Source organism: Hakea prostrata, chromosome 3 (assembly GCF_041222555.1).
Source record: "Hakea prostrata isolate BN-2017 chromosome 3, UWA_Hpros_2, whole genome shotgun sequence".
NCBI classification, from domain to species: Eukaryota; Viridiplantae; Streptophyta; class Magnoliopsida; order Proteales; family Proteaceae; genus Hakea; species Hakea prostrata.
Genome location: NC_142602.1, coordinates 54727578 through 54751288, shown reverse-complemented (window position 1 = coordinate 54751288; position 23711 = coordinate 54727578). Strand labels below are relative to the sequence as shown.

The 23711-nt window shown below is 38.4% G+C and overlaps 1 protein-coding gene across 1 annotated transcript; it reads right to left on the bottom strand.

The window, feature by feature from the left end:
• Window positions 1-4155: 4155 nt before the first annotated feature.
• LOC149022517 (rab GTPase-activating protein 22-like) lies at window positions 4156-21886 on the bottom strand. The gene is made up of 11 exons (XM_089150584.1): window positions 21285-21886; window positions 21022-21117; window positions 19689-19792; window positions 19129-19385; window positions 18891-19013; window positions 18715-18803; window positions 14239-14344; window positions 5196-5293; window positions 4667-4921; window positions 4472-4555; window positions 4156-4346 (listed from the first exon to the last, which is right to left on the bottom strand). The coding sequence occupies exons 1-11, from the start codon at window positions 21396-21398 to the stop codon at window positions 4332-4334; spliced, it is 1341 nt and encodes a 446-aa protein (XP_089006710.1). The 5' UTR covers window positions 21399-21886; the 3' UTR covers window positions 4156-4331.
• Between the last annotated feature and the right edge of the window lie 1825 nt (window positions 21887-23711).

The window sequence follows — 23711 nt, the reverse complement described above, 5'->3', positions numbered from 1 at the left end:
GTGCTAGAGGATAACAACTTTGAGAAGAATCCCTTCGATGACCCATAGAAATTGAGATTTATAGATTTTGTAGATTATAGTGCTATATCTTTTAACAAGCTTCTCCAATTTACAAGAAGTAAGATACTTCAGATTAATCCCTTTTTCCCATCCAATTATCCTAAATGTTTATTTAGCATACAGATGCATTTTGCTTCATTTGTGACTTTAATCCATTTAGGTTGGGAGGCAAGCATCTGATACATTTTAGAAAGTCTTCCAAATTCTTCTTTAATCCAACTCATTCTTATCTGTTAGGAGTTAGTTTCTTTTGCAAAAATAAGTGGGATCTATCGACCAATGTGGTGATAGAATCTAAGGACACAGTTTTCTGTAAAGATAAGTTTCTTCAACATCAAATGCATGACATTACTAAGTCCAACAGGAATGGTTACATAATCGATTATGGAATCTGAACCATATGCTTTTGATACTAATACCAATTATGATTCTTGAATTAGAACTTAGGCATACTTCAAAAGAGACAGAGTACCCAAAGATTTTCGTAAGGACTATATGACATACTATTTAAAGAGTAATCCATCTACCTAAAAGGAAGAGATGATATCTAGGAACTATTTGCTATTGACAAAGGTAATTGATGATGAAATGCGCTCTTTACTACAAAATAATACATGGACTTTAGTTGATTTACCTAAAGGTGCTAAGTATGTGAGCTATAAATGGATATTAAAGAATAAACTAATTTTTAATGGCTTTGTAGCTCGATACAAAACACGTTTAGTAGCTAAGGACTACTCAAGTCAATGGAGTAGATTATTTTGATATCTACTAATCGGTCTGTCATCTAGCCACGATTAAAACTCTTCTTGCTTTGGCATCTATTGAACACTATGTTGTGCATCAAATGGATATAAAATTAGTCTTCCTTAATGGAGACCTAGCTAAAGACATCTATATAGACCAATCTTAAGGGTAAGTCATGAAAATGTCATAATTATTTTTTTATATGTAGACAACATGTTCATTCTTGGTTTCTGATTATTCTGTAGTGAGTGACATTAAAGAAATCTTAGCTAAAGAATTTAACATGACGGATCTTGGTGTTGTATATATCATTCTTGGCATGAAAGTAAGTGTTTTTGGACAAGGAATTACCCTTAGTCAATCTAGCTATATTGAAAAACTACTTTTTAAATAGAGATACAGTGGATGCAAATCGGTAGAGACACCATATAATTATAACAAAAATCTTGTATCGAATAGTAGTAAAGATGTGAAAATTAGTCAGAACATAGCCTATACAGTAGTCTCATATATGCAATAAGGAAGACTATTGGTATTCTCATATGTAATAAGTTGCAGTAAGCCAGACATAGCCTATATAGTAGTCTCATATATGCAATAAGAGAGACTATTTGATATTCTCATATATGCAATAAGTTGCAGGAAGTCGACATAGCCTATACAGTAGGCATGCTAAGTCGCTTCACTAGTAATCTTAGTAAAGAGCATTGAGCAGTCCTCAAAAGGCTATCGAGATACCTTAAGGGTACTACAAACTATGCCCTTTACAGAATTGGAAAGATATTCGGATGTATCTTAGTGCTTAGATATATTTTTACACTAGGTGGAGCAGTTGTTGTATGGAAATCCAAAAGTCAGACTTGCATTGCTCTGAACTCTATAGAATCAGAATTATATGCTTTAGCCTTTGCAAGAGAGGAGGGAGAATGGATAAGAGATTTGATCCTGTATATTCCATTGGTTAACTTAAAGAAACCTTCTTGAGCTTGTTCTATGATTATCAAGCAACAACAGTGATAACAATAACTCACTCTTTAATAGAAAGAGAGACAAATTAGACTTAAACAGGCCATGCTAAATTATTTTATTGAACAATGAGTGATCACTTTGATTGACATGCAATCAAAGGAGAATATAGCTAATGTCCTTACAAAGGGATTGACAAAAATTGACCATTCAAAGTTGTAGGGGAGATAGAGTATACGTAGGTCTTAATCCAACTCTATATTATTTTGAATTGTTCGAATTTCATCTAGCCGTAGCTTGTGTTCATAACAATTTACATATTTCAGATATTTTGGTAGGATTGTGGAGTATAAATGTGTGTGAAGTCATTCTACATTGATGATATAACAATCTTTATATAAAGCTTGGGTACTATATTATTCCAAACAAGGAATATGAAAATTGTTAATGTGTTTCAATGATGTTATTATTTTCTTTATATCATTTCACATTTGATGATATGTCTTATATGGAAAGGAGTGTCATTTCAAATTTGATAATACAACCAATAACTATGACAAACATGATAATAATAACATTCCAAATGAAAATGTAGAATAATTCTTTGTAAAAAAAAACATTTAGATCTTGTTCTTGTATAGAAACTTGATGAGAATGCATGTGTTTTTCGGTCATTATGTAGATTGTATTAAGTTCTTTTGGTAAAACTAGATTCTTGTATATATATATATTTTTTAAATGATTGAATTCATAATCTTATGAAATTCATAGATAATTTATAGGGGATGGTGAAAAGAGAGGAAAACATCTTAATTTGGAGATCGATGAGGATAATTTACTTGATAAACAAAATTGTTCAAGGCTACGAGGAGCTATTAATTATTTTGTACAAATTAAAATAATTTAATTATGTAGAGCCTTTAATTTGGTTTTGGTTTAAATTTATTCTAAAACTCATGATTCTTATTTAAAGTATTCATTTGAAAGTAATTGGATATTATTCTTTTTGGAAATTTATGAATAATTTTGTATTGAGTTTGAGCATTACATGTCTGGGACTAGTATTTGAGAGTAAGTGCCAACTCCACATACTTTTGGCATCAGAAGAACTCCAACAAGTGAGAAAATTCAGTGGTTTATAATTTATAAAATCTTAATGCAGTAACAGCCAGGTTTAAAAGATAAATCAAGAAATTTGTGAGAAGAAAATCTTAACAGAAGAAACGGGTCATAAAAGGGTCAAAAGATGATATTAAATGCTCAAATGATGCAAATATGAACTTCCAGGACTAAGGATGTTAAATGCAATCAGGCAAAATACTTAAATCTGAGATACAGGAAGCAAGTGGGTTGTTACAGAAGACATCATATTAATGGAAGAGGGCCAAAGAGAGATGAGATTGATATTCATGGGAGAGGGAGAAAGAGAGGAGATAAGGTTTGGGTTGTCAATCCAATAAGCACTGGTCAACAGCAGCAAAAACTCTTGGAAAAAAATTCATATTCTTTGTTCAAAACTTCTCTAATTAATGTGAGATGTTTTCCTAATTTGATTCATAAAAAGGACTCTTAATCCTCTACTCTTCTAACCCAGGCAGCTTAACTTGCAGTCGAGAGAGAGAGAGAGAGAGAGAGAGAGAGAATAGGGAGTGGTAGAAGCTTAATATAATAATCTAATTAAAACAACGATGGATTCAATAAAGTACTAAAAAAGAACAGTAAGGTTTACGGAGAAGATGCAATAGGAAGAAGAAGTCACCAGAATAGAGATAAGAGCCAAAAACTGAAGAAGTTGTTAACGAACACGTCAGTTCCAATTGGGGTGAGGCTAATGATATTTGGGATTTGTGCGACCTTGAGAGTGATCCTTACAGCATTTATTCACAAGTTGCAAGAACCTGGATATATAGAAATCAATTTCTTTGGTTGTTTTACATGCTGTAAAGAGGTGAAATGGGAGGAGTTCGCATTTTCCCTTTTGTTTTCCAGAAATCCATTGATGAGCATTGGTCTTTTTCAACTTTTAACTACCATCAACATATTAAATATCCTGACTAGAGACAGGTGCAGTTGGGTGAGCATCCATGATTGTGTTAAGAGTAAAAAAGGACATCTCAGTGATCCTACCAACAAAGATAAGAATCAATCACTCTAGTTCACAGAAAATATAACATCTCAGTGAGTTCATCTTTTCTTATGAGCTACTCAGAACAAAGCCACCAACAGTTCACATTGATATACTTTCTGTTCTTTTTCTTTGTTGGTTTCCAAAACCATACTCACTCCGATTTACTTCCAACTTCACACAGATGCCGCCTAACAAAATATCCAACAGATTCGGAAAAAAAATGGAGAAACCAGTTTATCAAAGATTCAAAAAAAATGAACAAAATGATGAATCCTTTACAAGCAAGAGAGCAAGAAAACTTTGATGAGGTGTATTGGATACTTTTATCTTTCTTCCCCACTTTGTTTTGTGGGAGAGTGGGCAGGACACATCAGCAAGTCGGGATCGAGGTCCTGAAATGAACAGATGCCTCCATTGGTCCAAGCACAACCTATGATTTCTTAGTCTGCATACAACAATACACTCACAATTGGATTTGTAAAATCCTGCCTAAATAAAATAAGATAGTAGAAAGTACTTCTCAACTGAGTGAGACTAAAGTTAAGAAAAAATCAAATGGATGGAACTTACCCTGCTCAAGTACTTTTTGTGAACCTTCAACGCTTCAGTACATGCCTTTTTTGCATCCAATTTTCCAGTAAGATCATTCATGATCTGATAAGATAGACACAAGGTAAGATAAAATAGACAAGCACATCCACTAGTGTGTTATCCGTTCATTTACATCTATATGCACACACACGAGAGAGAGAGAGAGAGACCGACCTTAACAATATCATCCATACCGTGAACCTCTCTCAACAGCCGCTTATTCTTGGCCTCCAGAACACCCGCCATTAGGAAAATAGAAAAAGCATTATGTTGGCCAAGTGAACCACTCTCTATATTTTTCCTCTCAAATTTGCCAAGTTGCTTCAGAAACTTGTCATCTCCCTTAGAGGCAGCACTCTTATCCGTAGCTGCACTTGGGTCCTCATATTGTGAGAAGAGGTTGGGGTTGTACTCCATGGCCCACATCAACTGAAATCAATATTTATAACTCTGAATTATCTTCCAGTCACAAAAGAACAGTGGAATATCTAGACCCATTGGCAAAGACTGCAATGTAACCACTGAGGAAACAAGTGCTGTATAAGACAATGAGAAAAGCTACCACCTTGAAAACGAAATGGAGATTTGTAAGAGGAGATAGAAAAGATGAAATCTTCAACCATCAAACAACATAAGGTCCAACAAAGGCATCAAAACAGAAGAGAATCCACATGACAAAGCATCATCTTGTACTTTACCTTACCTCCCAAAGGTACATTGCATCCACAAATGATAACTCTCTACGAAAAAGTACCATCAGCATGCGGAATGCAAACAAATATTCCCCTCCATCTACGTTCTCTGCCACCAAAACATCCCTATCAGCTTGTCAGTCAGCACTTCATGCATGCTGACATGGTGGTCAGTCTTGTTTCAATAAATGTGATGAAGAACATAGATTTTGAAACTGGCTGAGGAATTGTGTTTGTTATCAAACAGTGATACATTTTGTGAATCAAATCTTTCATACAACTAATGGTTAAAGCCATCGATAAAATGTTAAGATTTATAGACTTAAACAGAGGCCATCCACCAGGTTTTGGCTATTTTAGAAACTTTCTCCATGTAAAGTAAGAATTCATAATCTACATGCTGGACATTGTCAAATGACAAGAGAAAAGACAAAGAGACAAGGAATATAAAAGAACTGCCAAAGATTAGGACCATTTTTGATCCACCCCCTGGCAGCCTGCAAACACAGGCCATCTACCAGTTTTGGCTATTTTAGAAACTCTTCATGAAAAGATTGAATTCATAATTTACACACTGGACATCTTCAAACAACAAGAGAAAGGAAGAAAGGAGCCAAGTAATCCAAGGGATATTGGAATTTAATGTGTTTTGGCATGGTATGAGCCCCTGCCAAAAAGAAAAAGGGCTCACAAATGACAGCTACTCAAGTCTTTAACGTTTAAATTGGTCATTCATGTGCTGACACCTGTGACAATACCAGTAGGATAGAACAGTACCTGTGGAGAGAACAGTGAAGAAGAAGAAGAAGAAGAGAGAGGAAAACAGTAATAAACCTAACTCACAGATTTCATGCATGTCTACTGCAAGCATAGGTGTTAATTTTAGTATCATCGACAAAGAAGAGTCACCACTGATCAGTAATGCTTAACAGCTAAGACAGCACCACATATTATAAACATCAACCAATAAATTCAATGCTGCTGAAGCTGGAGCACAAATATCACCCATTTTCAGGTTTAACACCCTTCAAGGAAAAAGGGGTGAAAGGACTGGTGAAAATATATTACCCAGTTGACTTTCTGGACTAACAAAGAAAGTAATAATAAATTTTTTCATTGTAGCATCCCTAACAAAATGTCAATCAAATTCGATGCGCTTGTACCTTATGACAATATAGACAGCTTCCTATCACAAAACATACCAATGGGCAAGTCAAGCTTTTGAAGGAGAGACTTAACCATATCAAATTAGTTGCAGTATAAGGCATAAAAGTACCAATAGTAATCTGATAGACCTCCTATCACCTTCAACACAACTCCAATGCATCAGAAACCCAACAGGATCAATATCTTTATTTGGTGGGTTTCACAAAATTCATTAGGCCATACCAATACCATACTGAATAAGCACTGGTATGACATACCTTACCGCTTGGTATTCAGTTAGGTAATGGTATAAGGAAAACATATTTGATACAGTACCAAGTACCGCTACCTTACAAAATCGACACCCTTATGCTAATGTCACTTTCTTTGAAAATACACATTTTTTTTACTTCCAGTGCCACTTTCTTTTTCTATGAGGACATCAGCTATGCGTTGATAGTTGAAAGTATATCAAAGGTGCTGTTAAGTACCCGAATGGAGTGACTTAATCAATGGAAGAACAACACAAAGAAGTAATAATAATAATGAACTTTGATTAAATGCTGAAGCAAAACAGAACACACTACCAGCAGTAGGTGTACAGCAATCGCCCTCTCCCTTATTTCCCTGATAACTCAAAAGCTTGCAAACCTACTCTACCTTCCCAATATTAATAGTAATTTCTTGCCTACAATATCCCACCATAGAATTTCCCCAAATCTAATAGAATCACCCCAAATCTCAGCCTATAAGGCAATCTGAATGCAATCTGAATCTGAAGATCTCACAACCATTTCCTTCCCTTCTTGATTATATCTTGTGGGTCCCCTTGCCACACTTATGAGTGTAGACTCGTGATACAAGGGGCTTATCAATACTCCCCTCCAACAGTTTCACCTTGTCCTCAAGGTGAAAGTCGGGAAATTGGTACTGCATCTCATCAAAAGTTTCCCAAGTATTTTCACAAGGAGGCAGTCCTTTCCACTGAATCAGAACCTCCAGCACCCCGTGACTAGAGAAACGAATGCTGATCAAGGATTTTGGTGTGAGCTGCAACTCTCCGTTTCCTTGCAAACACGATGGAAGTGGCTGTGGAGTAATATGCGGCCTAAGTGCTTGCTTCAACTGTGAAATGTGAAACACCGGATGGATCCTTGAATCAGTAGGTAATCGTAGTCAATAGGCGGCTGGTCCTACTTGCTCAATGATCTGGTACGGCCCGTAGAAGCGATGGCTAAGTTTTTAGTTGGGCCGTTTGGCAAGTTTTTGGAAGCGATAAGGCTGGAGCTTAAGGAAAACCTCATCCCCCACTTGATAATGCACCTCCCTACGCTTGGAATCTGCTGAAGTGCGCATTCGATCTTAGGCCACCCGTAGGTTTGATTTGAGGTCATCCAACACTCGATTCCGCTTTTGAAGGAACACATCAACCTCATCAACTTTAGAACGACCATCATACCAACGTAAAAGGGAAGGTGGGGCACGGCCGTACACAACCTGGAAAGGAGTCATTTTAGTGGCTGAATGAAATGTCGTGTTGTACCAATACTCCGCCCACGATAGCCAATTAATCCAATCCTTCGGTTGGCAAGCACAGAAGCATCGTAGGTAAACCTCAAGGCTGCAATTTACCACCTCCGTTTGACCATCCGTTTGAGGATGGTAGGCACTACTGAACTTCAGGTTGGTGCCTGCTAACTTGAAGAGCTCCATCCAAAAATTACTAAGGAAAACGCAATCCCGGTCAGAGACAATGGATCGAGGGAGCCCATGCAATATGATAACCTCCTTACTGAATAAGGTAGCCACATCCTTGGAGGAGTAAGGGTGTGAAAGAGCAATAAAATGAGCGTACTTGGAAAGACGGTCAACTACGACAAGCACCGTATCTCCACCCTTGGTTCTGGGTAACCCACCAATAAAATCCATGTTGATATCTTCCCAAATGCAGTCCGGAATTGGTAGAGGTTGAAGGAGACCAACGGGTTTCATGGCTTGATATTTACTATGCTGACAATCATCACAACTAGCCACAAAATCCCGGACAGCTGTTTTCATTCCCACCCAATATACCACCGCCGCCAAGCATTTGTAGGTTCTCAAGAACCCTGAATGCCCCCCAATTGGTGTGGAATGATATTCTAACAACAGCTTGGGAATCAGTGGTGATCCCTCAGGGATGACCAACCTGTTCTTATAAAGAAGAGTCCCATGCGTAAGCTGGTAGGAGGGGTGGTCCTGAGAGCCCTTCAGCAAAGCCTGAACAATCTTCCGATAACGATCGGAAGCTTGGACTTCCTCATTTAACCCGTCGCTCTCTGGCCATATTGCTGCGGATATAGATAAGAGCTGCATGACGCCATCCGTTTGGTGCGAGAGAGCATCAGCCACTCTATTCTCACTACCAGGTCGATAAAGAATTTCAAAATCAAATCCCAACAGCTTCATAACCCATTTTTGTTGATCCGTCGCCATAAAACGTTGTTCCAACAAATATTTCAGACTTTCTTTATCAGTCCGCACTTTGAAATGTCTCCCCATCAAGTAGTGTCGCCATTTCTGGACAGCCAGCACTATTGCCATTAATTCTTTCTCATACATGGACTTGGTCTGTGCGCGAGAAGATAACACCCGACTCCAGTAAGCAATCGGGTGGCCGTCTTGCATTAGAACCGCGCCTAACCCAAATCCGAAAGCATTAGTTTCTACAACAAACTCCTTTGTGAAATCAGGCATAACTAACACAGGAACTGTAGTCATGGCTGTCTTCAAAGCGTTAAACGCATTTGTGGTTGCTTCACTCCACTGGAAGGCGTCTTTCTTCAACAGGTTAGTGAGTGGGGCAGCGATCTTTCCATAATCCTTGGCAAATATGCGGTAGTATCCGGTTAACCCCAGAAATCCCCGTAGGGCCTTAAGGTTCTTTGGCTGGGGCCACTCCTCCATACTCTGGATTTTTCGGGGATCTACTGCGACTCCGTCTTTGGAGATAATGTGCCCTAAATACTCTAGTGTAGCAACTCCAAACATGCATTTTTTTTTGTTCACTACAAGGTTGTGTTGTGTGAGCAACTCAAAAGTAGTTCATAAGTGACCCACATGCTCCCTCATGGTCCTGCTATACACTAGAATATCATCAAAAAACACTAGAATAAATTTTCGTAAATGTTCACAAAGTGGCTGGAGCATTTCAAAGCCCGAATGGCATTACGAGGAACTCATAATGCCCATTATGGGTCCGAAAAGTTGTCTTTTCTTCATCCTCCTCCGCCATTCTGATCTAATGATATCCGAATTTTAAATCAAGCTTGGTGAATATCGTGGCCCCTCCCAACTCATCCAACAACTCGTCGATTGCTAGAATAGGGAATTTGTCAGGGACGGTAAGGGTATTTAAGGCCCAATAATCCACGCAGAATCTCCATCCTTCATCCTTTTTCCTTACGAGCAAAATCGGACTAGAGTAGGGACTCACACTAGGCCGTATTATTCCTGCAGTCAACATTTCCTGTATTAACCTCTCGATCTCGTTCTTCTGTGAGTGTGGGTAGCGATAAGGCCGAATGTTAGGCGGTGTACTTCCGTTGGCTAACTGTATCCTGTGGTCCTGTGGTCTCCGAGGTGGCAACCCCGTGGGTTCTTCAAATAGTTGTACGAACTCTTCTAACAGATGTGATACAGCCGCATTCGCCTGTCCTTCCCTAGCTTCCTTCTCTGTGGTTTGAGGTTGTAGCCAGTATCCATCGCCACCTGCCCGTACAAACTGCAACACATTTTTCATTGTTGTCTCCTGTCTCAATAAAGTTGGATCTCCACACAATTTTACCGGTCGTCTTTGCCACTCAAAATTCATGGTTCGTGACCGCCAATTGCTTCTCACCTCCCCTAATGTCTATTGCCATTCGACACCTAAGATAGCGTCAATACTACCCAAATGGAATGGGTAAAAGTTCTATACGAAAATCTCACCGCCCATGTTGATCATAAGATTTCGACACATTCCCGTCCCTTTATGAATCGTGCCATCTCCCAAAGTTACTTGAAAGTCCTTCTTGTGTACTTCCAGCCCTAAAGGCTCCACAAGCTCCTGCGCAACGAAATTATGCGTTGCACCACAGTCAACCAACACAACGACGTCGTAGCCGTGAATCTGCCCTTTCAACTTCAACGTGTGTGGTGAGTCGATTCCTACCAGAGAGGTGTGGGAAAGCTCTGTCTCGATCACAGGGTTGATTTCGTCAACTCCGTTGCACCCGTCGGTCATTTCTGCCATACCTGTGACATCCTGTTCCTCGGTATCGTGAAGTAGCAGTAACCTCAGTTACTTCAGAGGACATCAATGACCTCTGGTATAAGGTGCATTGCATCGAAAGCAAACACCCTTGTCCATTTTGTCCTTGATTTCATCTTGGGAGAACCACCGTGAACGACCGACTGCTCCTGTCTTTGATGAAGTTGCAGATCGATTTAGAGAGGAAGAAGATGACGGGTCAAGCTTTTGGGTTGGTCGAACCGGGGTGGAGAGTCCTTGGTTCAAGCTGGTTGCTTTAGAATTTGAGTTGGTTGGACCCAAGTTAATATAACGTTGGGTTGAGTTATGGGCTGTTGGAGTGGGCTGGGCCCAAGTAGATTTCTTATTAAATTTTCCAGCCAAGTTCTTGGCCTCTACTGCTTGGGCCAGATCCATTATTTGGCCCAACGTAGTGGGTCCAAATATCCTCACTTCAGCTCTCACATCCTCATTTAACCCTGCCAAAAGCACGCCTTTTAGCCATTCTTCTTCTACAGCACCGGCAGCCGCTGTAAGCGCCTCGAATCCGTCTCTGTAAGCTGCGAATGACCCATCTTGTTTGTGGGTGATCAACGCTTCTTGAGGAGTCTTCATCTGTGCCGAACTAAAACGCTGAATCAGCGCTTCTTTCAAACTCCTCCAAGATAGTAATGGTTGGTACAACTCGCGAAAACGTATCCACCCTAATGCAACTCCTTCAAAGCACAAGGTTGCGGTACGAAGTTTCGCTCCATCGCTTAATTTGTGCAGGTCAAAATATCTTTTTGCCCACGCGATCCATCCCATAGAATCCTCTCCCATAAAAATTGGCATGTCAAGATGCCTAGGAAAGAATTCCTTTGATTTTTCGGTTTCTCCCATTCTCTCACCATGATCTGGTGTTTCTTCAGTTAATTCCGCTGTTAGGACATCGGCTGATTTACCTTTTGAGAGCATGAGTCTCAATTCATCTCTGAATTCGTCATTGGCCTGTTCCCCTTTTTCAATCTGATATGCTAAAGCTCCTATCTGACCTTGAATCTCTTTAACAATGGTTTCTAATTCCTCTACCCTTTGTTCCATTCTACTTTTTACCACTACCCCTGGAGTCATTTGGCTCTGATACCAATTTGTTAAGTACCCGAATGGAGTGACTTAATCAATGGAAGAACGACACAAAGAAGTAATAATAATAATGAACTTTGATTAAATGCTGAAGCAAAACAAAACACACGACCAGTAGTGGGTGTACCTACGGCTACCCGAGAGCAATCGCCCTCTCCCTTATTTCCCTGATAACTCAAAAGCTTGCAAACCTACTCTACCTTCCCAATATTAATAGTAATTTCTTGCCTACAATATCCCACCATAGAATCTCCCCAAATCTCAGCTTATAAGGCAATCTGAATGCAATTTGAATCTGAAGATCTCACAACCATTTCCTTCCCTTCTTGATTATATCTTGTGGATCCCCTTGCCATGCTTACGAGTGTAGACTCATGATACAAGGGGCTTATCAGGTGAAGCATGATACAGCTACTGAAACACCAATATGAACTCTGACGAGTACAACCCATTTTTCAAGCCTTTCTTCCTATTCCGCTTACTGGTTCTATAGATCTCTACTTGGATAGATGGAGTTCAAGCATATTTCTTGCACAGATCAATGGAGATCATAACTAGTTCAATTGGGGGTCTTACTTAGTGTGGCCTAATTGGTTTAGTTTGGTTGTGATTGGGTTTGTTTGGGTTTTGTACGGTAGAGAGGACAGCCCGTGAGGGTCTTAGTCAAGGTCCCAATTGTTCCTGATAGAGCGAGATTCACATTGCCTGGTGGTTCTGGTTAGTTGTAATGGTCACACCAACCCTCCAAATGGTTAATCATATGAACAGCATGCATATCATGCAAGCAGTCTTTGCCTTGTGGGGAGACCAAATTTGTTTGAATTTTAGTATCATCCCCAGACCATAGTCAACCCATGGGTTATTTTTACTTAAATGTACTTTTCCTCTCTACCTCCCTCCCTCCTCTCTCTTTCTCTCGCCCTCCCTTCCTCCCTCTCTCTCTTGTGCAAGTAATTCACCCCCTCACTTCCCCCCCCCCCCCCCCCCCCCCCCCCCCAAAAAAAAAAAAAGAACAGTTATTCCTATATCCTCTTCTCCTTTTTCCTCACCGCTACTTTATTCCCCAGAATTCTTTTTCCTCACCTATTTCGGGGTTTTTAGTAGTACACTTTCCACAGTTTTCCCTTTTTCTTTCCCTGCTGATAGTTGACTAACATGAACCCTTGATGGTTTCAGACTTCTGCAAATCAATCTTTGTTTTATTTCCTGCTCATATTAAACTCTCACAGCTCACAGTTAGGGTTATAACAGCAGTGCTAAAAAAACCTTCATAATTGCTGCCTTTGCCCCTTACATTTCCCTGCTTTACACATATCTTAAAGGTATTGTTGGGTCCCTAATACACTTCTGGGCCTTAATTACATCATTTAGAAATCTCTATTTGTACTATTATTAGCTTGGCTACTTTGATGACCTAGATCCCAATCATGGTAGTCAAGGAACATTTCACTGTTTAGATTGATTGCATTGAATTTGATTCTTGATTCTATCATTTAGCAGTTTAAGTATAAATTCCATTATAGATTTGAATGTTCTCACCCACCTTAGCATCAATGCCGCCATGTCCTGCCTCCTTTGTTTTTCTTGTCTTGATGCTGCCCAGTAGCAAAAATTTATATCACTCATTGCTACACTTCTTCCCGTGTTGGCATAGTAACCTACCCAAGGACACTAACCTTGTAGAACATATCTAACCAGCCTTTCTATGATGACTACACCTGAGTGGCTGGTTTTAAATTCAGCCAAAGTGCATCAACCACCCACACTCCTGCTTTTCTTGTTTTGATTATAAGAACATCTCATGTTTTACTATCTTGATTCACCATCATCCATGAGAAAGCACCATATCAAGAACAAGAAATTTCAAACAGTGACACGTAATCTGGGAAAATTTTGTAACCCACCCTGTTTATTGCCGTATAAATAGATAAATTCTAAATTGTTCCAAAATAATAAACATAAGACTTCAACAACAAGCATCAATTTCTATTTTTAAATTTTAACTACACATGATATCTTAGCATATTTTGGATCCATGTAGCCAACTCGATTTAGTTAGATAAGGAGATGGTTATTGAACTACACAACACAATGAGATGGAAATATAGCATAGTAATCGGTTACAGAAGTAAAATGCCTGAAATGGAAATCATGAAAACTGAAAAATAGATTTCTACCTGCAATTCCATTCATTTACTAGAACTAAATTTTGAGCACAAGGAAAGCCAAGAACATGTGCGGTATTTTAAGTAAAGTGTAGAGACATCTTCACAAGTAAGTTTTTATCTCATCTTTTGGCATTTTCTATCAGATACTGCTTCAGAGTGGTATGATGAGTACTGGTTTTAAGTATGCAAGTTATACTGTAAACTGTATAAACTGATGCAACATAAAAAGGGGCATAGAAATAACCCATTGAAAAACCAGATATGGTTTTTGCGCAAAAAAAATATATTAAAAATTTTTTAAAAAAAAACTCCAGATATGGTTACAAAGTAGTTAATAACCCATACCTAGGTGTTGGTGAAGTTTTGGATCCACAACTTTAATTATTTCGGCAAGTGTACTCAACTGTGATTGAACACCAATGGAAGTCGCTGAGGTCTTGAAGTTTCCCCGCTGTTTAGGAAAAAACCATATGAGCTCTGGAATTTAAGCATGTGCCCAAAGAAAAACATAAACCCAACTAGCAAATACAGTTGAAAGAGCAAATAATGGATCTCAACATATTCTTGTTTTTTTGTATTTTGGCTTTTGAAAAAAAAAAAAAAAAGGATCTGTTGTTAGAATCTGAAACTGGTATAATGAGAACCAAGCTTTGAACTCCAAGGCTAAGATGAATAGAAACGTCAATCAAGATCACCAAAACATAAGAGATTAGAAGTACAACCAAAAAAAGAGAAAATGGTCCATATAGACTATTGACACAGCAATGACACCTGGCCTGCAAAGTAAAATCAGTTCATCCTGGCACAATAAAAATTTCCAAGCTTGCAGAAATAGGTCACTATTGATATTTAAGTTTCAGAACAATTAAGCCTATTTTCAAAACCTTGTAGTTCTTATTCCCTGCTATTGTCTTTTCACTGCAATCTATAATTACAACTCAAAGAGGCCAGTACAGACACGATGTTTTTCTATTACTATTGCTGTCAAGCTGCTGCTGCTACTGATCCCTTGGCTTTGATCCTTGGACAAGGAGCTGGTGTGGATTCTGCCAACTCCTTGTGTCTAGAAGCATAGGAGGTCCCCTTTATTTGTTTTTCTTTGTATTCTATAAGCTCTAAGTCCATTAGAAGATTCATCCCTGCAACCGAACAACCTGCTGCTGCCTTGGTTAGTTTCTAATTTCTGAACCAACCTCATAATTTCATTCACACCCTCTCCTGCCAATCCCACCATTAACTTTCTTCAATCTTCTAGGCATCCTTCTCCTTTCTAGAGCACCATTGAATCCCCCATCTCCACCTGCTCCCCCTCAAGGTGGAGTGTACACAAGGAAAGCTTCAGCTTGGACAAATAAGAATAAACTTAAAAGGCAGCGCTTAACCATTTAACAACCACACACCAATAAGCTTCAAGCAACACTCCAATCAATTCTCATAAATCCATGCCTTCCCAAGAAATACAATAAAATGCAGCACCTAATGATGACACCAAACTCCTTTCCCAGTGGTGGTCAAAAAATGCAGCACTAGAGCAACATAAAAGTCCATCAAGTAGCACCTAATGGCCACATAAAAGTCCACCAAACGTAGAACCTAAGGGCTACACAAAAGTCCATAATATTACAGCTCCAATGTCTGCATAAAAGTGCAACTCCTATGGCTATACAATTTCATAAAAGTGTAGCTCCCATGGCTACACAAAAATTCCATAAAAGTGCAACTCCAGTGACTGCACAAAAGCCAATCCCCATGAAGGCCATCCATCAATAATCAGACTCACTCTTGAGTGTACAATATTCATTACAAATTTCACAAAAATTGCTTTGCTTGCTATAGACACTGAATTGTAGACATATTCAATCTGCCCTTGACGTGTAGCATTACACGTTATTAACAAATAATAGGGATAATTACTATTGCCCCCATGTACTATTGCTTAATTACTACTTCATCCACTACACTTTTTGAAATTACTAATCCAACCTTAGACTTTTCCTGTAAGATGCCCCCTTGCTGTTAAGTTCCGTTAGTTAAGTGATGATGTAACAACTTTGATCTCGTTTTCATAATATAAGGAAATAAAAAAAAATGGTAATTCCTTATATTTTATCTTTTATTTATTTACTTTTTAATTTGACATTATCAAATCTTAGAAAGTTCTTACTTCCAATTGGTTTTATTTATTTACTTTCTAATTTGACATTGTCAAATTTAGGAACTTCTTATTATTGATAGAAATTTTTTTCTTTTTCGTGTGAATTCAAAATGATAAGAATACAAGTGTAAAATTGGTATTTCATAGAGTTTTTTTCTAAATGAGGATAATATTGTTTTTTGGTTTCTCAATTCTAAAAGGGCAAAATAGACATTAAACATTCAACTATAACTGTCTCTTAACATCGTTAGAACTGAGGGGGGCCATAGTAATTTCATAAAGAATAGGGTCATTTTACTAATTAAGTAATAGTACGAGGGGGCAATAGTAATTATCCCAAATAAAAACAAAATCACAAAAGAAAACCCCATATGTCTTCAGTTCCATCAACCCTCACAATGACATATAAAATCCCAAACCAATGCGGTCCAATGGTCCAATTAGTAATTAATCCACCAATGCCAACGCAATCCTTGTTTGAGTCTAAACCAAACGTATCAAATAACGTAAATCCTTGGGTTCCGAACCCATTTTGACAACTCATGGGTTTACAAACTTAGTAAATGGTCCCAAATTAAAGATATAATGGCAATAGCGTAATAAACCAGATATTTTCAAGAAGTTACTAGGCCTAGCTCCAATAAATGATCCACAAGAAAGTTGACTGAAGTGACAACGCCATGCTCATCAGAGGCCTTTAAATGCCCATGTACAAAGAAGTGATTCATTCAATCTAGATTGAAGGAATTAGAAAAACTAAGGGCAGACCTAAGAGAACCTTAGGAGAAGTGGTGACAAAGGATATGCATAGCTTATGCCTTGTGTCTAGGATGGCCTCAAATAGAGCTAATTGAAAGGTAAGAATCCTGAATCCATGTAGCCGACCCCATTTAGTTGGGACAAGGCTTATTGTTGATGTTGTTGTTGGACATTGGTAAATAAAGGACACGCATGGGCATATCTCTTAATATTACAAAACTGAAATGGGAATGGCATGAATGTAAGTTGGAGAAACCTCACAAACAAACCAAAACCAAAGGGTAAACTTGAAATGAGAAAACCTTTAATGGCAACATGTAAATAACTTGGAAGGTATGGGTAATAATTAGGGATGAGATTCCCATATATTAAATATCAAACAAGTTAAAGCTAAAAAGGAGGAAAGAACAAGTCAAATTAGGTAATGTGACTACTTCTCAACTTCTTGAAAGTGAGCAACCAACAAAATAAAAACTTTTTTTTTCGGGTGAAAACCAACTAAATGAAAACTATGGCAATAAAAACTAAACAAACTCACCATCTTCAACTTCTAAACTCCAAGCAATATCAGTAAACCAGAAAAGGTAACAGCAAAGATATCAATAAAAGATGGTGTTCAAGAAATTGCACAAATAACACAGAATTAGGAACAGCTGAGAACCAAGAAAACTCAGCTACATCAACAATGTCAAAGTGAATGCAGAAACAGGGAACCTAAGAATCAAGAATTACAGAAAATAGAGACTGAAAGCAACCCCACTGAGAATCAAGAACCTCAGGAAAACGATGAAAAAGAGAGGCAGAATCAAGAAGAAACCATAACAGAGTGATCAAAGAGAGAATAACAAAGCAAACACCATAGACAAGGAGAACTCAGGACTCTTGACGATCTCTTTGCACATCACTCTCAATAACTACAAACCGCAGCACATACAATGGCATGTTTGCGAGATCGCCAGGTATTCTCTCTGGCCTCCATTCTCTTAATAACATCACAGATTCAAAATGAACACTAGACCGACGACTGTGCTGGATTACTAGAGCTTGGTCATGCACTTCATTAACCAAAACCTGAGAACTGCTCCAATGATAACCTGGAAGTCTGACCTAAAAAGCCAAACATGCTAAACAACCACTCAGAGATCAGCAGTTTCATTCATGTAAGCCGAGATTCCCAATATATATGTACAACCATGAAAGACCTCAAAAGACCATCCAGTAGCAAGAGAAACTTGCATCAGTAAACATTCCAAAAAGCTGAGACCTCCGCCAAACCCAGATGATAACAAAAAGATAAACTCATTAGGATGGAAACTAAAGTAGACTCTCAAACCAACAACCATTTATGGCTCTGATACCATGTAAACAATCCCAAGATCTATAACTAGTACTAGGTAGAGAGAAGAAGAAAGAGAGATTGAGGAAGAAGAAGAGAGAACAATTGGAGAATAAAGCTGGGTGATCGAATCTATTGTTTATCATACCACCCACCACAAACATTTACAATAAACCAAAATAGGATTACAGAAAGAATATGACTCCTAATTCTTTCCTAGTTAAGCCTAGAGCTTAACAAGAAATTCACTGAGGCTAGAACACTAATAAGTGAAGACCTAAAGCAATAAGCAAACCACAATAAGGGGACTCTCTCTATCGTGTTACATCATGTTATCTCTTATTATCTCGAACAAAGGTCAGTATTGTACTTGCAATCACTCTTATTTTATTACAAATAAAGCAAATAAACTGCATGGCTGTTTCAGATGGCACAAGCCATCATTCCCCAAATCACAAGAAGGATATATAACCATTCGGGACAATCAAACCACATACGTAATCTGCCGAATGATACATGCCTTTTCAGCTAAATAATCCTAAAGGATATAGAGTTCATGAGGGAAGAATACCATTCTACGCATAAGATGTTCAAAGCACCAAAAGGCATCTGCGTCATTTTCATGAAGAATTACCATGGGAGAGCATAAATCGCTCATTCCTGGTCAAGGGGAAAAAATTCAATTTAAATGCTGAAATCAAAACTATTATAATTAAAAATTAGTGGAATATTCTATGGCACACTCACCTTGACAATAACCAATATCATAGTCTATCCACGCATAAACACAAAGAATATCCCAGAGCCTTGCCAAGTTAGCTTCATTCATGTAAAAGACGAGTGCTCGATCTGTGCGAACCACATCCAAACCTACTCCCCAAATTTATCTTAAATTAGATGAAGTAATAGAGAAAGATCCTATGAAAATGACAATTGACAATAGAATACCGCATGTGCAGTAACTGAAAGATTAGCAAAAGTATACCAATTTGATGCAAAGTACGTTTCCACTGATAAACTTTCTTTTCTAAAGAATCAACAGCTGTTGGGCTGACTTTATTACAGTGCCTTGGAGATGTATCAAGCGTTGGTGTCACTGGACCCTCATTGTTCAAGTCAGAGGTTGGAGGATCTTGTATTGTTACCCCATCATCAGCGATGACAGGTGTAGTAACAGTCCTTCCACTACCAATGGTTGGTTCCATGTTTTTGCACTCAGATTTCCATATCTCATATTGCTCCCTGCCATGAAAACATGATGCTTTCATTTAACACGCAAAAGAAAAATGATCAACATTCTTCAAAAACATCCAGGTGGGATGCAATAAAAATGAGATAGAAAATAGGAAGTCATATGGATCAAGTTACATGATACTTCAAAATGAGATAGAAAAAATGGGGGAGGGGGGGTTGTATGGCTCAAGTTACATGACACTTCCACCTCTTCTTAGAGATGCGAAGAAGATCTGGGTAGAGCAATGGGAAGAAAAAAATTGTTATCAAGCTATAAGTATCTCTGAAACTAAAATTGATCGAAATCGCTACCTATGGCGTTGCCTCAGTTGATTTCGTTCTTCAGATGTGCTATTTGGATCATAGCAGCCCAACAAAAACTCCCAAACTGTCCCTCTAATTGACGAACGAATTCCCTGAGATGAATAGCAAAGAAGTTTCTACTTTAAGTTCCATCTCACAAAATATATGGTGTTGAAACAAGAAATTAGACTCCATTAAAAATCAAGAAAGTGGTATCTGTGACCAGTGGCCAATATTTTCTTGTTAATTTGATTTGTAATAAATTCCCTCCAAATTGCTCCAAATGATAGAGGTGGAAACTCATTCAAATTTCTCCATCTATATCTTTTTGGAAGTAAGTAATTCTTAGCATGGTGAATACCCCAATCCTACATTTCAATATGGTTATCATAGGATTCACTGGAACATAATGAAAAAAATCAAGACACATCCCCATTCCTTATACAATAACATAAGGCAAATTATGATACATCTAGAAGCACAGAATTACATATTCACCCAACAGTGAAAAATATGTACAGGGTTGTGCCTTAAATTGACAACATGTGACTAACTTAACTGCTCATTATGATAGTAAGATGAGTAAAGTCTGTAAAAATAGGTATTTTTGAAGCTACGCTGGTTACATCAGGAAATAAGGAGAGAAAACAGATTAATATTAAAGTACTGATAGCTTTGTTGATAAGATTGAACTGATATGTGCAAAAGAGCAATCTTCTAACAATGTGGTGCCCATCCTGCAGGAATGGTTCAAATCAATAATGTAGAAGCATCTTTCCATAAACATAGTTTAGTAGAATGTTGAAGCAAACGTTCAAATCTTTGAAATTTTCATTTTCTGTGAGGAGTAATACATGATTGGAAAAACCCAAGCATGAAGTGGAACTACAAGAAAATTCCTGACAACATGATGCCCTTAATATTCAAGGATGATTCAAATCCATAACAATCAAATGTTCCACCATCGAGGTGTTTTTGGATCCCAGTGAAGAGAAACAGATGAGCTTCAAATCAAGTGAACCACCACTACCACACTTATCAAATTCAAAACAAGCTCAATACAATCTTGAGTACAAGATCATCTAGACAGTATAGTATCCATTATAAAACTATCATTGAGCAAGGTTAGCAAGTTATTATTAATGGATATAAGCTCCTTATGATGTTATTCATCAAACAGGTTTTGATGTGGTGAGTCCTGTCCGGTAGTAGTGATTTTACTCACCAGAAAAATCATGTCAAGGTAACTTTCAAGCCATTCAACTAACAAAATATCTAGATGAATGATTTCTGTCATCCAATGATCCAGAACAAAGTGCAAGAATAATGAGAAAGAGCTTACCCCACGTTGTATTCGTCTAAGCACTTTTTCCATATCCAAGTGACCATCTTGAGAGAATGCAGATTGCCATTTTCTTTCACTAAGAGTTTTCCCTGGCTGTGGAAATAGTAAAGTTATACAAGAACCACAATAGCAAGTTGACAAACAAAAAAAAAACCAAATAATCCCCAAATGTTATCTATCTCCAATATATTATACAAGAACCACAGAAACAAGCTAAAGAAAGATTATCAATGGAACACATGAAATAAAAGTAGACGCACCCTGTTCTTAAAATGGGTCTTCGGGACGTCATTTTGATGTTCAGGTCTGACTGCATAGAGACCACCAACATCCTCGGCCGCAGCTTGGCAACAAGGAATACCAAGAGCAACCATGCCGATTAGTTATCAAGTCAACACAAACGTTCCTCAGTTGATCCGTCAATTTCCCTATTAAACATCTCCAGAAAACAACAACATGCCAACCCAGAAGGCTAATGTCATCTATCTTCCTCAGAGGCGTTTTTCCGAACAGGAATTGAACCCAAGCTTTCCATCATGTCAACAACATTATATATCGAGATCTGACTTCCTTCTCTTCCGTCTCCTGTACTCTTGTACAATGTGTACATCGATTCACAGTACCCCAAGAGCCTATCGTTTAAAGCAGAGAATCAAATCGGAACATCTGAATAACCGTTCCTATAAGAACCCAAGAAACAAAATCAATTCTTCACCTTCATTGGAACTGTAATGGCATAAAAGCGTTTTCTTCTTTCCTTCATTTTGGTACCTTATACCTCTTCGTCGCTTGCATTCGGAGCTTGAAAAGGAACAACGAATAAGGATTAAGATAGCCAGTTGTCAAAACAAACTTTTCTCCATTAATAATATGTTCAAATGAAACCGAATATGGGTGGAAGTGGCGGAACCATTTAAATGTTTAGACATTCAGATTTTTTTGTTTTTTTTAAATATTAAGAATTTTTTTATTTATTATATTGAATGGAATTTGGTTTTTCATCTTTCCTCCCTGGATTCATGAATTTTTAACCATATAAAAGGAAACATCATTTAGTATACAATCATTAGAAACCCATAAAACAAAAAGTCATATAGATTTAATGGTGTCCATGTACCACAGGTGGTGGTGGTGGTGGTCTATTGGTCATAAGTTCACTCCCAAGTAGTTTGGTAAACCTCACGTCTCATATTCGAACCTCCTCTACTCTTCTGTTTCTTGCATCGGAATGGATTATACTAAGCTTCCGGTGGAGCCCAGCTGATGGACCCAGTGCTTGTGCTAGTAACACACATGATATATTGTGTAGTTCACATAAGGTGCCACTAGTTTAGGTACCATCAAAACATCTAGTAGTGCTTGTGCTAGTAACACACATGGTATATTGTGTAGTTCACATAAGGTGCCACTAGTTTAGGTACCATCAAAACATCTAGTAGGATAAGGTGGTCATGGAAGTCATGGAAATTATAAATTTGACGGCAATTGATTTGAAACAAAGTGAAGGGTGTTGAAATAGTTCAAAAAAAAAAAAAACACCTTGGATTTTCTAATATTAAAAACCATAGTCTACCAACGGATTTCTATCCCACCACTTTATATTCCTTGTATCTTATGTCATCACATCCAACTATTACTCTTTCCACTATAAAGCCTCTCTTACCTATACATTTTGCCACCAACCGTGGATTTCTGCTTGATACGAGGAAAATTGCACCGAACCTTTGGATCGGGTTCATAATCTTCATCCAGGTTAGACCATAATCGAAACCCACCAAAACCTAATTTAATAAGCATAAGGGCACCGTATTTTGGTTATCAATCCGGTAAGATCTCTTGAACCTTGCTATAAACAAAGCTGACTTGTAGGAGGTAAATATCAGCAAAGCGGTGAAGGAATCGTGCCGAGATTGGTAACCACTTGCGTCCATGAAGTTCTAGGAAGAAACCCTACGATCGAACGGTCACCGAAAGAAATCGAGACTTCACTCAACGATCGAGAATTGGAGGTAAAGTCTATATAAACCAATGACACACTACCTCTTAGGTATTGGAATCGTTTCCCAATTATGTATTCATTATTATGCTCTGCAACTTGCTAGAGCCTTGGTGATTAGTTCAGTAACTGACTTAAACTTCGGAGGTGGCCTCCCGACCCCCATGGTCGAGCCACATCTGACTCTGTTTTGCAAGCCATCATCAAGGAAGTTGGAGGCTTAACAATTTCTGGATGCATCATTTGGCGCCTTCTGTGGGAAACGCTTCAAGAAGCCATGGTAACTAGATCAGCAGCAGCAGCTGCAACGGCTTAACGAATAGCAAACGTCCCACCACTTCCTAGGGGGAATAATCCGTCGAATATTCTCGAAGGAAGCCAACCCCCTGAAATATGTGGAGATGGAGGAGTTGATGGTACCAAACATCAAAACCATCCGAATCCTCTTCAGCACCAAGTGGACCAAATGCAGGTCCGATTCCTAGAAATGTAGGATATGATCCGCACATTGGTCGACAAGGTAATGGCTCCTCAAGCTCCTGATCAAGTAGAGGCTAGGAGACGTGCGGGACGAGCAGATAGCGAATACTTCTCATTCGGGTGCTTTTTGTCGAAAGGGATAAACAGCCAACCGAAGGCCAGAATTTTGGCCCAAACGCTCAGAGGGACCTTCTACGACGAGCCCGAGATT

Bases quoted from the DNA above. Each gene is read 5' to 3' on its own strand.
- LOC149022517 (XM_089150584.1), bottom strand. From the start codon at position 21,398: ATGGTTGCTCTTGGTATTCCTTGTTGCCAAGCTGCGGCCGAGGATGTT. The intron at 19,386-19,688 runs GTAGCGATTTCG...TTTTCATGGCAG, and splicing joins CAACTGAGGCAACGCCATAG to GGAGCAATATGAGATATGGA. The intron at 19,014-19,128 runs GTATACTTTTGC...TTTGGGGAGTAG, and splicing joins ACGTACTTTGCATCAAATTG to GTTTGGATGTGGTTCGCACA.